Source organism: Anser anser, assembly GCF_964211835.1.
Source record: "Anser anser genome assembly, chromosome: 4".
In the NCBI taxonomy this organism is placed as follows: domain Eukaryota; kingdom Metazoa; phylum Chordata; class Aves; order Anseriformes; family Anatidae; genus Anser; species Anser anser.
In genome coordinates, this window is record NC_139724.1 from 67531140 (window position 1) to 67545819 (window position 14680).

At 39.7% G+C, this 14680-nt stretch overlaps 1 protein-coding gene across 33 annotated transcripts in view; it reads right to left on the reverse strand.

Moving 5' to 3' along the window:
- The window catches only part of ABLIM2 (actin binding LIM protein family member 2), a 142896-nt gene that overhangs the window by 60424 nt on the left and 67792 nt on the right, over positions 1 to 14680 (reverse strand). For all 33 annotated transcript variants that reach the window (XR_014583817.1, XR_014583818.1, XR_014583819.1 and 30 more), the window contains exon 6: positions 14173 to 14266. Coding sequence is in view for 24 of the 33 variants with exons in the window: in XM_083834494.1 (XP_083690620.1) it covers positions 14173 to 14266 (94 nt within the window). In the remaining 9 variants the exon portion in view is untranslated. The remainder of the gene's footprint in view (positions 1 to 14172; positions 14267 to 14680) is intronic.

Consider the following 14680-nt stretch of genomic DNA (forward strand, 5'->3'; position numbering starts at 1 on the left):
CTCTGAGAGATCTCTTATTGTTCAAGTGGTAGATTATCATAGAATCATAGAATATCCCAGTTGGAAGGGACCTCCAAGGATCATTGTGCCCAACTGCTGGCTCTGCACAGGACCACACAAAAATCTGCCCATATGCCTGAGAGCATTGTCCAAACGCTTCTTGAACTCTGGCAGGCTCGGTACAGTGACCACTGCCCTGGGGAGCCTGTCCCTGTGCCCAACCACCCTCTGGGTGCAGAACCTTTCCCTAACCCCCAGCCTGACCCTCCCCTGTCCCAGCTCCATGCCGTGCCCTCGGGTCCTGTCGCTGTCCCCAGAGAGCAGAGCTCAGCGCCTGCCCCTCCGCTCCCCTCGTGAGGGAGCTGCAGGCCGCCATGAGGCCTCCCCTCAGCCTGCTCTGCTCTGGGCTGAACAAACCAAGGGACCTCAGCCTCTCATCACACCCTTCCCCTCTAGACCCTCCACCATCTTTGTAGCCCTCCTTTGGACACTTTCAAATAGTTTTATGTCTTTATGCAGCGGTGCCCCAAACTGCACACAGTACTTGAGGTGAAGCCGCACCAGCGCAGGGCAGAGTGGGACAATCCCTTCCCTCGACCGGCTGGCAGTGCTGTGCCTGTTACTCCCCGGGGTAACGGTTGGCCCTTCTGGCTGCCAGGACACACTGCTGATTTATGTTTAACTTACCACCAACCAGAGCTCCCAGATCTGGGGGACTGCTCTCCATCCTCTCATCCCTCAGTCTATACATATATTAAGGGTTGCCCCTTCCCAGCTGTAGATTCCAGCACTTGCTCTTTTTAAACTTCATGTGGTTGTTGACTGCCCAGATCTCTAATTTGTCAAGATCTCTCTGCATAGCTTCTCTACCCTTGAGGGAGTCCACAGCTCCTCCCAATTTAGTATGGTCCATAACTTACTTAGTATGCATTTCAGTCCTGCGTCCAATCATTTATAAAAACATTGAAGAGAACTGGCCCTAAAATGGAGCCTTGGAGAACCCCATTAGCGACTGGCTGCTAGCCTGATGTAACCCTATTTACTGTAACCATTTAACCATTTGAGTTCCTTCTCCGTATCCTACATTTCCTTCAAGATTGCACCTGGTCTTTGTGCCCAGGCATTCGGATGTGAAGAAAGTATTATTATGAAGATCAATTTAAAGATTAATTTGCAAATGATACTTCCTCAAACCTGAACAGCAAAGTATGTCCTGAGCAACACAGTACAGTACCAAAAATTTAATTTCCTTTCAAGTGACTACACCAGCTTTCCACAATCACTGAGTCAAAGTCTTGGTGTGCAATTTAAAGATAGAATCAAAACAGTCCTTAAACTCTGAGAAAAAAAGTGTTATGAATTACTTCGTTCTTCTTAGGTATGAAGGAATGCATCCTATGGTAATTCTCTTCTGTGCAGTAGGCACAGTTTTCTGGATGGCATCAACATAAGAAATGTTCTCACACTGGATAAAGACCACTGACAACTATCCACACTCTCCACTCAAAACATGAGGGACACTGCAGTTACTGTCCGTCCCACAGCACATCAACAACCAAACCCAAGTTTCACTAAGAACAGGAGTAGAAGTCTCTGAAAAAAAAAAAAAAAAGAAAAAGAAAAAAAAAAGCGTGTACAACTGCGTTTACTTACTTCCCATACCTTTAGGGACTGAACTAGATAAAAAATAAATTTTATGTGATAAGTGTGAATCACATAATTTAAAGCACAATTTGAAGACAATAAGGGGAGTAATCCTAGCGTCTGTAGGGAACCGAGAACAGCATGAACATCATGCCTGGGAAACATACGATATAATTTGTACCAGGAAGAACAACCTAAACTACTAAAAGTTGGGTTCTAAATTAGCTGTCATCACTCAGGGAAAAGATATTACATTATCATAGACAGCTCAGTGAAAACCTCTGCGATGGCTGCAATAATTGATGAAGTGGTAAAATATATAAAAGAATGTATGTACAGTAATTGAAACTATCACAATGACATTGCTATTTTGGCCTCTCGTGCCATTGTTGGAAGCGTGACAGATGTCATTTTTTTACTGCAGGTGATGAGCAATAGCTGCTTGTGGATTGACACTCGAAGGACTAAACCAGAGTGGCCTAGAGCTCAAAGAGTGAACTAAGTACCAGAGAGAAGACTCAAGATTTCTGATGACTCTCTCACAAGTGAAGCATAAGTACATACCATCTCACTGCATTATTGACTTAGTAAAGTTGTCTGTAAAGGAAAGACAGAAAGTAGACAAAATCTTTTAATGTGTTAAATAATTAAACTTGTAACTACTTGGTTGCTGTCCTTATAATTAATTTTTCAGTGAAATTCCTCCTTTAAAACAACAACAACAACAACAAAATCTATCTCATTATCAAAATTCACAATAGCAACTGACCTCTTTTACTACTGGGAGTAATGAGCTCATGTAAATGGAAAAAAAAAAGTTAGACTGCGGCAGTCTCATCTACTGATACAGGTCTGAATCCTGTCATCCTCATACTCTAAAATGTTCAGATGAGGTCCTGATTGCACCCTATTCTGGGCAAAGATAATGGAAATCAGCCTGCAAAACACTGAACCTGCTGTTATGCTGACGCATGTTGTAGTTGTGTGAACCAGAAACAAAGTCAACAAAAGATTCATATAAAGGATTCTTCATTACAGTCTTTTTTCCATGGTACAAATCTACTACAGAGTTGGGTCATCACCAAAAAACCACCTGTTCAAGCAAAGGGAAACAGAATAAAGCACAAAAATACCAACAAACAACACCTTTGCATCAGGTAGCTTCTCACGCTGAGAAGTACGAAAGCTTTTATTAAACACATACGGCTTGACACCTGCTATCTGCTTAATTGGGAGTTTATTTAGGTAATGTAGCGATGGACAGAAATTTAAAATTTAACTTAGAAAATAATTTTTTCTCTTTTCTATACTTCATCTCCAATTTTCTTAATATTTTCCATTAACGCGGACTACATTAAAGGTCACTGAGACTTCTGCAGTTACGCTTTGTAATTCAGCTAATAGCAGAAACATCATTCAGTTTAAAGACAGGAAGCGCAACACAGAATAACTGAACAATTCAGGTTGGAACAGACCTCTAATCCAACCTCCGTCTCAAAGCAGTGTTGATGCTCAATTCAGACTCTTCTGCTCAAGAATTTGTCCAGTCAGGTTTTGAACACCTTCGAGGATGGATACTGTACAGCCAGTAGCAGTAGCAGCCTGCTCCAATGCTAAGTTATCCTTGAAGTTATTATTTTTTTGCTTTTTATCTAGTGAGAACTTCCCCTCTTTCAATTTACGATAACTGTTTCCCGTTCTCCCACCATGAACCTCTGTAAGGAGCTTGTCTCCACATTCTTGAGGATCTCATCATAGCTATGGGAATGCTTGAGGTCAAGCATATCCTCAAGTCATCTCTTTTCTCCAGGCTGAACAAACCATCTCCCTAAGCCTCAACTCACAGGAGGTGTGCTCCAGACTCCCAGATATCACAGTATCACAGTATCACAGATTTCTAGGTTGGAAGAGACCTCAAGATCATCGAGTCCAACCTTCAACCTAACACTAAGTACTCCACTAAACCATATCCCTAAGCTCTACATCTAAACGTCTTTTAAAGACCTCCAGGGATGGTGACTCCACCACCTCCCTGGGCAGCCCGTTCCAATGCTTAATAACCCTTTCGGTAAAGAAGTACTTCCTAACATCCAACCTAAAACTCCCCTGTCGCAACTTTCGCCCATTCCCCCTCGTGCTGTCACCAGGCACGTAGGAGAACAGACCAACCCCCACCTCTCTACAGCCTCCTTTAAGGTAACTGTAGAGAGCGATAAGGTCGCCCCTGAGCCTCCTCTTCTCCAGGCTGAACAAGCCCAGCTCCCTCAGCCGCTCCTCGTAAGACTTGTTCTCCAGACCCCTCACCAGCTTGGTCGCCCTTCTCTGGACTCGCTCAAGCACGTCCATGTCCTTCCTGTAGCGAGGGGCCCAAAACTGAACACAGTACTCGAGGTGCGGCCTCAATATCATTGTGGCCCTTCACTGAACTCATTTCAGCTATTCAGTGTCTTTTGGTATGGGAGGGCACAGAACTGAATGCAGTATTCTAGATGTGGTCTAGCAAATGCTGAATGAAAGGGAGTATCTTCAGTCTACTGGGGGTGCTCCTGTTGAAACTGCTCTGTATGCTGTTGGTCTTAATTGCTGTCAGGGCACACTGCTCTCCGGTTTAGCCGATGGTCCACCAGGACCCCAGATATCTTATTTGTATTTCCAAGCACAGATATATTAATACAAGACAAAAGAATAAATCAAGATGTGCTTCATTGTACATCACACTGAATTAGAACATAAAATCAAGATATAGCTCTTTGATAAATGAATTCACTACTGTTTTCAACTTATCTCCATGGATTCATGTAAGTCGAACTGGGGAGAAAAGCAACATCTTAACACTCAGTAAAGGAAGATCATTATCTATCATTTTAAGTTCAGCATTAAGAAATATCTACCTTCACTGAGAATTTTTACAGAACACGCAAATTAAAAAGCTAAACTCCTTTAATTGATATTTAATTCATCTTGTTTATACTTCCTCATTCATTCCTAAAATGACTGTTTTTACTGGGAAATTAAATTATTATGTGAATGAACTATTTTTTTTTTCCCTCAGGTGGTAGAAATGTACAGGAAACTGATAATGAAATACAGGTATAAAAAGGAACTTCAGATTTTTATCTTTACGAAATTCAATTAAGTTTTTAAATGAGATACAGTTTTTTAATGTTAATGAACCCAACCAGTCATTGCATTGATTTATAGAGGAACGTGTAATTTCTGTAAGTAAATGCAGTTCCAACTAGCTGAGCTAAATTTCTAGATCCTGCTCCAAGAAATATACTAGTTATTATTTAATTACAGACCGACCTAACAGCACAGAACTAGCCCAGAACACATTCGTACCTAGGTATTCCACCTACCAGTCTGAAATCAGGACTTTTTATTGCTTATTATTGTTGTTCTGTTTTTATCTCAAGAGTACTAGGGAGAGGGTGCACAGCACCATGCCATCAAGTTTTGTTCAGCAGCCACACCCTAATAACTCTGCCATTGCATGCGATCATAGCAGCACAGTATGTGGACTATACTGTCTCTATAAACTGGAGTCTATGGGGCATTATCAAGTAAGTGTGGTGATGATCAGAAAATCAGGTAACCACTGCAGCTCGCAGTATATTACTGTGCTGGGTTGCCAGCTTTAGGAGTAACCAGATAAAATCTCCATTCACATTTATAGCAAAGTCAGAACTTTGCATATTCTACAGAAGAACCTGAAACTTTAAACAGTAACAGGGGCATACAGTAATGGTTAAATTAGTAAAAAGCTTTCATGTCATCTACTGAGTATGAAGGGACAGGCAACATTAACAATGCAGAGATATTCAGTGAAATATCAATTGCTTATGTTATACAACAGTGCTGAGGAGAGAAAAATGTGACAGCCACGAGACAAAAAGAAAATTATGTGGAGGAAAACTTTTACTAATTCTCTTAGTCACAGTGCACCTGACTCACCACTGAGTCATTTCAACAGTGTGCCAGGGCAAGTGCACTGTTTTCAATGGGGTTTACACCAGTGTAAATGTTGTGTAATGTTTTGAATAAATTCTTCTCATCTTTCTCCTTATTGGATTCATTTATCTTCCCATTAGATGCCAATAAACAGTCATTTGAATTGTTCAGCACATGCATCTGCAGCATTACTTACAGCTCTAGCTCTCTCACATGTGCAGCTATTTCATACTGTCTTGGTTCTGGCTCATCCCCCTGTACTTTGCAGAGCCTTGAGAATTCCCACCCACATTTGAGTCATTTTTACTGCCTCCCACATACTTTTTATTCTTCCAGGTATAAAATGCAGAATCGAATGTACCAACAGGGACATATATCTCAGAGTCATAGTAACTTACTATAGACTGGCTGCTCTAAAGTAGAAGTTTCTAATGCTTGGGTGTGGGGGGGAGGTTAATAATAATAATAAAAATAAATACTAAAGGGAATAATTAAGAAAAAGAAAGAATAGAGAAAGCTAAACACTGTTATAACTGTAATCTCATTCTGTGACACCTGCAAACAAGTTCTGACTCAGGAGCAATTTCATCCCTGCCGCAGTCAGGCAAAAGCTGAGAAAGGCCAGCAGAGCAATTTTTCTACAGAACTTGGTATATGATATTGTGAAGGTCAAACATGCCTAAAAATCACTAATTTTGCACTCAGTTGCTTTTGTTATGCAATGAGTGATCTCTTGTCTTTTTCTACTTAGCTTTGCAATTTTTTCTTGCCACCCACTGAGACTGGAAGAGCCTTCTGTTTTCCATTTGCTCAACAACTTCCTTCGTTTCTTTTCAACTTTCCTCTCCCACTCCTTCAAACCCACTTATGGGCCAAGACAAGCTGCAGCTGGCTCTCACTTCTGCCATCCCTTGACAGGGGAGAGAGAGCAAAGAAGGAGAAAGATGGCTTGCAGACATATTCCCCTTCCCTTTCAACTTTGCAGCTGTGGATTTCACCCACCCATTTCAGACAGGAAGAATGAAGCCACAACCAACACTGAACAGCCCTGGAGAGGCAGGATGATTTATCAAATGAAGCCTGCACAGCTCTTCTCATGTCGGTTGTGGTGATCGAGGCTGCAAACTTCTGAGGACAGAAGCTGTCTCTCATTACGTGCCTGAGTGAGGGCTGATATTTTGGATCCCCAGATTTAGCTGGGACCAGAAATGCCACTGTCATATACAGAATTGACATTAATAGTACTTCCTGGGAGTAGGAATGTGTTGCTTTCAGATTCATGAGCACATTTTTAGGTCAAAGTACAATTCACAAGTTCCTTTTTTGGGGTGAAAAAGAGATTTGAATAAAAAAAAAAAAAAGCCAAAGATTGGTAGCAGGAAAAAACTTAGTAATACAATAAATAAGTCATATAGGCTGCTTTCCTGCTAATAGCAGATATGTGGAACCACTGTCACATGGGCCAGAGCATACTGGAGATGCTTTATCAACACAGGCACTTGTCACTAAGTGCACTTATTGCTACACCACTGTCATGGTTACAGGATAGAGCTGGAGGGAGGCTGCATGCTGGTGGCTGGATCGTGGCTGTGTTACAGAGCACAGCAGAGAAGCTGTCTAGCTGACCACAGTGTGCCCGAGGCATGAATCAGAAGAGAAACAGCAATAAGAGAAATTATGCAAAGTAGTAGGATGAGGAACTGAAGATGTCCAAAATTCGCAACATTTCACACTGTCAAAATATTCAAATGCTGGCAAACAGTGCTAGATAATAATGCATCACCACAGCAACACTGCTCAGAAGGGCATTGTAACTGGCATACTGTATGCTGCTTGTATCTGAGGTACAGGGTGAATACTGAAGCCACTGCTTTGATGCAAAATGGTCTTAATTGATTGAGATATTCAAAACTAATTAATAATCTAATGTAATTAATTAATTATGGCAGTTTCAGTGAACTGATACTACACTTTTGCATAATGAAAAGCAGTGGACATCACTCACCTGCCTTTCAGGAGTCTAACCATGAGCCTGTAGTCTAACTACGCACTAGAACTCTATCACACACAAACCCACATGGGCAAAACTGCACAGCAATGCTATCAGGGACCTTTTCCATGCATACAACCGGAATTCTTACAATAAAAGAAAGCATGCAATTGAAAAAAAATAAAATCTACCATAGTAAGTTTTACCTCTATATCAACCAATTTCCCTCATATTTTGAACTTCTCATTTGTATTATTCAGACATAGTTTTCAGAATCTCTTACTCTGGTAAAAATGTAGCAGGCTTAAGCTGTTGAGAAATGCCACTGCTTGCACTTACTCAAGAACCCCCCAAAAATGACTTACAGGGTAAAATTCTGCAATCAGTTCCTTCTAATATATGCTAGTTTTTCTTGACATCTAAAGAGCTGTGAGTTTTTAATAGTTTGGATAATAAGTATAGATAAGAGTAGCTCTGTATCTCCTTCTGGAGGGAAGAGGCTGTTGAAAAAGGGAAAGGATGAGGGTGGGAGACAGATTAGGTGAATGAACCTAAAACATTGTAATTGGGGTGCAGAAAAGGCTAAAAACTAAGCTTAAAAATGTTTGCATTGCTATTTATATGCTTGTAGGTAATATTGTAATGATGGCAGTTTCAAAGCAAAAAGCCCAGGTCATCTCACCCAGTCAAGTTCAGATACAATGCACTGATGATTAACCTGCCTTTGCAAACCAGCAGCTCCTGACAAATGCAAGTGGCACCGAAACAGAGATGGTTCTCAAACTGCAAAATGTCTTGCACCTTAGCAAACACTAGTCATTGAAAGTGCTAGTTAATGTTTCCTACCTTTGATGGTTTCCTTTGGCAAGAGCTAATGCTGATTTATTTAGATGTATCTTTTCCAACAGTTTTCCTTCTTCTCTCGTGATGGAGAAAACTGGCGTGCAGAACAATTTCTAAGTGAGGATCAGTACAGACACTTAGATCCTTCTGCTGCTCTGACAACCTTCTCAAGGCTGTCCATGCTACAGGAAATATTTTGTTCAAATAGACGGAGTCACATTTATTGCGTGCTTCAGTATTAATGCCTGTATTATAAGCTGCTGAAGTACCTTTCACACATCACTAGGTTTTGTTGTTAGTGAAACAGCAGGGGAACAGACATTTCAGAATGAACCATTATTCCACACTGCAGGCAGAAATTCGTACACCCTGCTGTAAAGAATTAGTCTCGTCTCTCTGCTACACTGAGACTTTTGCAAAGGGAAAGGCAATTGATTTACAAAGTGGATGGGAATGTGAATAAAAAAACCAGCTCAACCCTAGGGGAAAGAAAAAAGCAAACTACAAAGAAAAAGATTCATGTTTTAATTAATATGCCACTGAGGTATAATTGCCATTTAATTGACATATACATAATTGACATTTCTAGTCTCAGTCCTGTCTAGTGCCTACTGCATTTGTTACCTCATTTTAAAGCACCATACGGTTATGATTAATAGATTTAAAAAATATACTGATTATATCTTCTACATATTTAAGCATACATGTAGAACAACAAAATGTTAACCCTTTCTTCCCCATATACTGACTTCCATGCTGCCATGTCAGACACAGCGGTTAGACCCACCTTTATGTTTAGCAAATGATATGGCTGTTATCACCAATTCATGTAGGACACGTTTATGCCACAGCCATGTAGCTGTAAATCAGGGGACAGTTGTAGACAAAAGTCTAGTCAAGAGCTGAAAATATCCCTCAGTGCTTACAGTAGCAATTAGGTTAATTAGGTTGCATGCAAATAAGTCCCAAGAGACCTTTCCAAAGAATATCCTCCAACATTTTACACCATCAACTTTTATTCACATGAAATGCAAAACACCAGCTAGTAGTGACAGAGAATCGTCTTGTTCATCAGCTACCACTACAGGTCATGGAGGCTGCTAAGACGCAGCTCTGCCTGGCCATAACTGCTGCAGTTGCCTATTTAAGCAAGCACACCTGATTTCCTCACAGTCTACAATGAGTTTGCCATCAAAACATCGCCAGGAGATTAATATTGGATATGAAGTTTTCTCTATCAACCTAGGAAATCATTAGCTGAAACAGCAGATGAAGAGGTACATCCCCAAGTTATATCTTACTATGGGCTGTCAGTAGTAACAAAGCCACGGAAAAAAATAATAAATAAATAAATAAAAATACAGGCACCACATTCAGTGTGAGATGTTCCAGGGAAGGCACTTCCTTTAGAAACAGTGAAAAGAGTTACTATCACTGCACAAGGTAGTGGTGAGACATCATCTGGAGTACAATGTCCATCCATGCTGAGAGATGGTGATTTCAGCTGGCAGTGGGCACTGAGAAAGTCTACCAGCATCACAACATGAGCCTGGAGCTTGGTTTATAAGCAGAGAAGAATTTGGCTTGTTCATTTTAGCAAACAAAAGTTGGTAGGAACTAAGACCGTTCTCTATAAATTTTCCTTAGACTTCATCAATTAAAATGAAGAAGATCAAAAAAGCTAAAAACCAATCTTTATCAGAATTAGCAACTGTAGACTGACCACATACAAATAGAAAGGTGCTGGAATTCAGATAAAGTTTCTAATTATCACAGGTTAAGGAAACCCAGCCACAGTTCCCAGAAGAGGACCAGAAGTTGCTGGTTGCCACACAGTACCTCTACACACCGCATCAGCCTTCCAAGCCTCTGCACAGGTTGTCCTGTGGGAAGGACTGGGAGGTAGCGAACCCACCTCTGTTCCCTCTGAGCAAAACACAACAAGGAGATCAATAAAAGCTCACTAAATAAATGGAAAGCATTCTTTGGACTGAAAAGAGTTTGTACTAGCATTTGGATTACCTTGTGAAATACAGTATATTTATTTTCATAACAAAGCAATTACACTTATTTTGTCTATTTTTATGATATGCTTATTAGCACAAGTTGAGACTTTAATTAATAAGTAACTGCTTGTGATATTAAAAAAAAAAGAGAGAAAAAACGTTTTTAGTGCCAAATGAAGAGGAATAGATTGCAACACAACAAAAGGGAAATGAATGGTTATAAAAAAAATCAACAGCTTATTATTTTAAAATGTGTTTATTTTCTGTGCTATCGCATGGTGTCCACTGTTGCTGGATGGGGAACAGAGCTGCAACATAGGCACATGCTATGTGTGATAGCTATAGCACAAAGAATAAAGCCTTCTTTTCCCTAAAGTTTCTCAGATACACCGCAGTTTAAGTCAAACTATAAAGCAAACTCCAGCCACCTCTTCCTGCCCATTTTAGATGGGAGGTTTATCAATATATATGTTCAGAGGAGAAAGCAGGACAGGGCTGATGTTGCGTTAAACAGTGCTCTTCAGGCTTTCATGAGCAAACCAAACCTTATCGATACTATCACTGGTGAGAAGGGTTTTTGTAGAAATAACAGCAAAATTGTTGCTATTTAAAGCAATAGAATAATTTATGGTCTCCATAAATCATTTGCTTGGCCCCTTTTGTGTCTTTTTCAGGACAAGTTCCCTGGGAGGCTGAGGGCAAGACAAGGTGGACTAAAGAGGAAGAAGGCACAAGAAAGGAATTATGCTATCCTGCATTTAAGCCTATTTACTACATGAAATGGATCTGGCCCTCAGAAAATGGGCTGAAGAAAGAATTTAAATAACTAAATCATCGTTGTATTTGGCTGCCAACCTACAAAAACAGCCATATTTTTAATAAGTTATCAGTAATTCACACTAGTTGACTCTCCCTTCCTCTTCTGCTGAATAAACACTTAAAATGAACAAGTGTTGGAAAGGGAGACAGTATTATAAAATCTGGACACAGAATAATTGTGGAAGCAGCTGTCCTCCTGACATTATCACAGAAATCAGAGATGGAAAAAATCCTATTAGGTCATATAGTCCCACCCTTTGTCATCGCAGGATTGTTCCCTAACGTAGATTTTCCAATGCCTTGTCCAATCTAGTTTTAATATGATCTAAATGATAGCTTCCAGCAGCTCCCCGGAGGACTATTCCTAAATACTAAAAAGTATTTAGGATACTTTTAGATACTTTTAGACAGTATCACTGTCAAGATTTCTTCCTCTCTTTTAACAGTAATTTGCCGTATTATTTCTGTGTATCTCCAGATTATATTCAAGACCACAAAAAGAAATACTGAAATACTGAAAAATGTTTCAGGATTCCACACAATTCTATCCAAAACCTCATACAATGAAAAGCAGCCACAGCTACTTTTTTTTCTTTTTTTTTTTTTTTTCTTTTGTTTCTTTTTTCCTTTATCTGTCTTTCTGACCAGGAGGTACACAAATGTCCCAACAAGCTGGCCAGTGACAAACACACCCTGAGTTTGATACCAGACAGACTGAAGAGATCAGCCCCAACTTCAAGCCTTCTGAATAAATCTGTCTGCTACAGGCAAACAACAAATGACAACTGTGTTAGCGATGGATGTAGTCTCCATGTTCTTTCAAATTTGCTTGTTTAAGTCACGACTTTTAATCTCTCTTCCTCATGAAATAAGGTGTGTGCACTACCTCCTTATCTGGCTGTTCTCCACTGCTGACACAAGAACTCAATTGGAATTTTGTGAGATCCCTCAAAGAGCTCCAAAGGCTGGTGGAAATCACAGGTTGGTAAAGGGCTGAGAGTCAAATCAGGGGGAGGCACCAGTGGTAACTCTCCAGCCAGTGGACTGATCACCATGTAGGTATCACATTATCTATCATCTCTTGCCCATGTAAACGTGGTGGAAATGTAAAGGAAAAACACTAGAGATATTTGAGAGGAAATGAGCAGGTTTGGGAGAGTTCAAGATGCACAGCTGGAATTATCATGGCAGCAAAATGCTAGGACACAGGACAGTCCAGTTTCCAGACTGTTATAACAAACCTCCAGTTGCTGAATATCAATGTACCTGTTCTAATCCATTGCCTATTTCATACTAACTTCATCCTAGCTTTCCTATTTGAAAGTGACAGTCTGCTGCTGCTGTGCTTTTACAGATTGCAAAAGTCCTCTCTCCTACTTATCTGCTCCCTCTGCTTAGAAGTGTTTTCAGAATCAGAGCTGATATTTTCATCCACAGTTAAATCCTACAGACTTCAATCAAAGTCGCTCCCAACCTGCACAAGTACCAAAATAATAAGAGTATCGATGCTACAGCTTTTTCATCAGAGCCACATTACAGGGGGTAGGCAGGGAGGACAGGGGAAGGGAGGTCATGCATGCACTAACCAAAAGTCAATCGATCAGTGATGGTAAAACTCCTACAATGCCTTTAAAGAATTATCTTTTCTCAAGTTTATTGTGGTCCATCTGCAACAAAAACAAGGAATTCTTGTGCTGCTCAATACACTCTCACCAAGTAATTACAAGAAATGGATAGAGATGTACATGCCCCCAGACTCCATAAAGCAAACTGAGCTCTGTTACTACACAGGCCTTCTTTATACCTGTTTTTTTCTTCATCCAGAGAGATAGTAAGGACCCAGTTCTTAAGCACATCGCACCACATGTTATTAACCAGTTAACCAAACTGTGGGTAAAATTCTACCAAATAAAAATAATATTTTTGTACAGATGTTATTAGAAGTCTGTTTTCTGGGATGTCTATAAAACATTTGACAATAATAATTTGAAATATTTCATAAAACATTTGACAATAATAATTTGAAATATTTCCCATGCACTAACCCCAATAACACATTATGCCAACAAGTACACACTCATTGTTTCCTTCCACTTGCCTCTCAATTCCTTCCACAGCTATTATCGTCTACCATTTGGATAATTAAGTCTGTATGACTAGCAGCTATTTCTCTGGCGGATGTCCATTGGGACTTCTCCAGGTTCTCTGAGCTGATGAAAAGAAGGAAGCAGAGATCTGGGGAACCTCTTACTAATTCCAGTACTTCTAAGGCTTAACAAGGTACAGGGAAAGGGCAGATATAAAAAGTGGATAAAGGATAACATTGATTGGATCACCACACACTTGGATCCAGGGCAAAATTCTATTTGAATCAAAGAAATTTATTAACTTCTAACCTTTGGTCACTTACATGGAAATCTCTTTTGGCTAAAGCATAAACATGCACTTAGAATAAACAATCTCCTTGCTCAAAACAAACAAACAAAACCTCCCAACAACAAACCCTGCAGCATAGCTCATTTCTGGGTGCAAAGATAAATTTTGTAAACTTTGCTCAAAAATAAAACTCATTCTAGTTTTTCACCGTCTTCATCATAACTCTGGAGAATGTCAAACAGAATCAAAGAGCAGAATTTACAAAGGAATTTAGCGTAAGTATTAAAATTTGCCTGATAACCCATTCACATCCCACTTCTGCTACCTGAATGTTCTTCAGTACCACAAACATCTATTTAGGGTGTGCATTATCAAATCATTACAAGATGAAACAGGAAACAATTATAGAAGTAATTCCTAGTATTTCATAAAAATAACATTAAATCGTTGCATTAACACTCATTTGTGAGCATAGGAATATGTGGAAACGAGCAAGTCTCTTTGCATACTTTGAGATTTGTTCAAGTGACAGATTCTCCTTACCTCGAGCACTCTTCCTGTGATATACTTTTCACAATTGTCACATCTGATACCAAACTTTGCATGATAGTCTGTTTCGCAATATGGAATGCCATCTCTAGGGAAGAAGGACAGGCAACACAGAGCTTTAAATAGGCTTACAGGTATTCTGGGGGATTGTACAGCTAAAATATGCTAACAATTACAATTTAAAAGTATGAAGAATGGGGTCTTAGCTGTTTTTTTCCTAAAAAGTTGGAATCAGGGAACCTGGCCTATTTCTCTGAAATTAACCTATCTGTTAATTCTGCATTTATATCACAATTTTTCAAAATTTTACATTTAGATCACTAACAACTGAATGAAAAAAAATGCTTTAGAAGAAACTGGAGACTGTTCTCCTGTGTGAAATGCAAATTAAACATAGTTAAATGTGTTTAGTGCATTATATGCTAAAAGAGCCGATGATCAGATAGATTAGCAGAGGCACAGTTTTACTGGACTTTTCCTTGGAGAAAAATAAGTATTAATT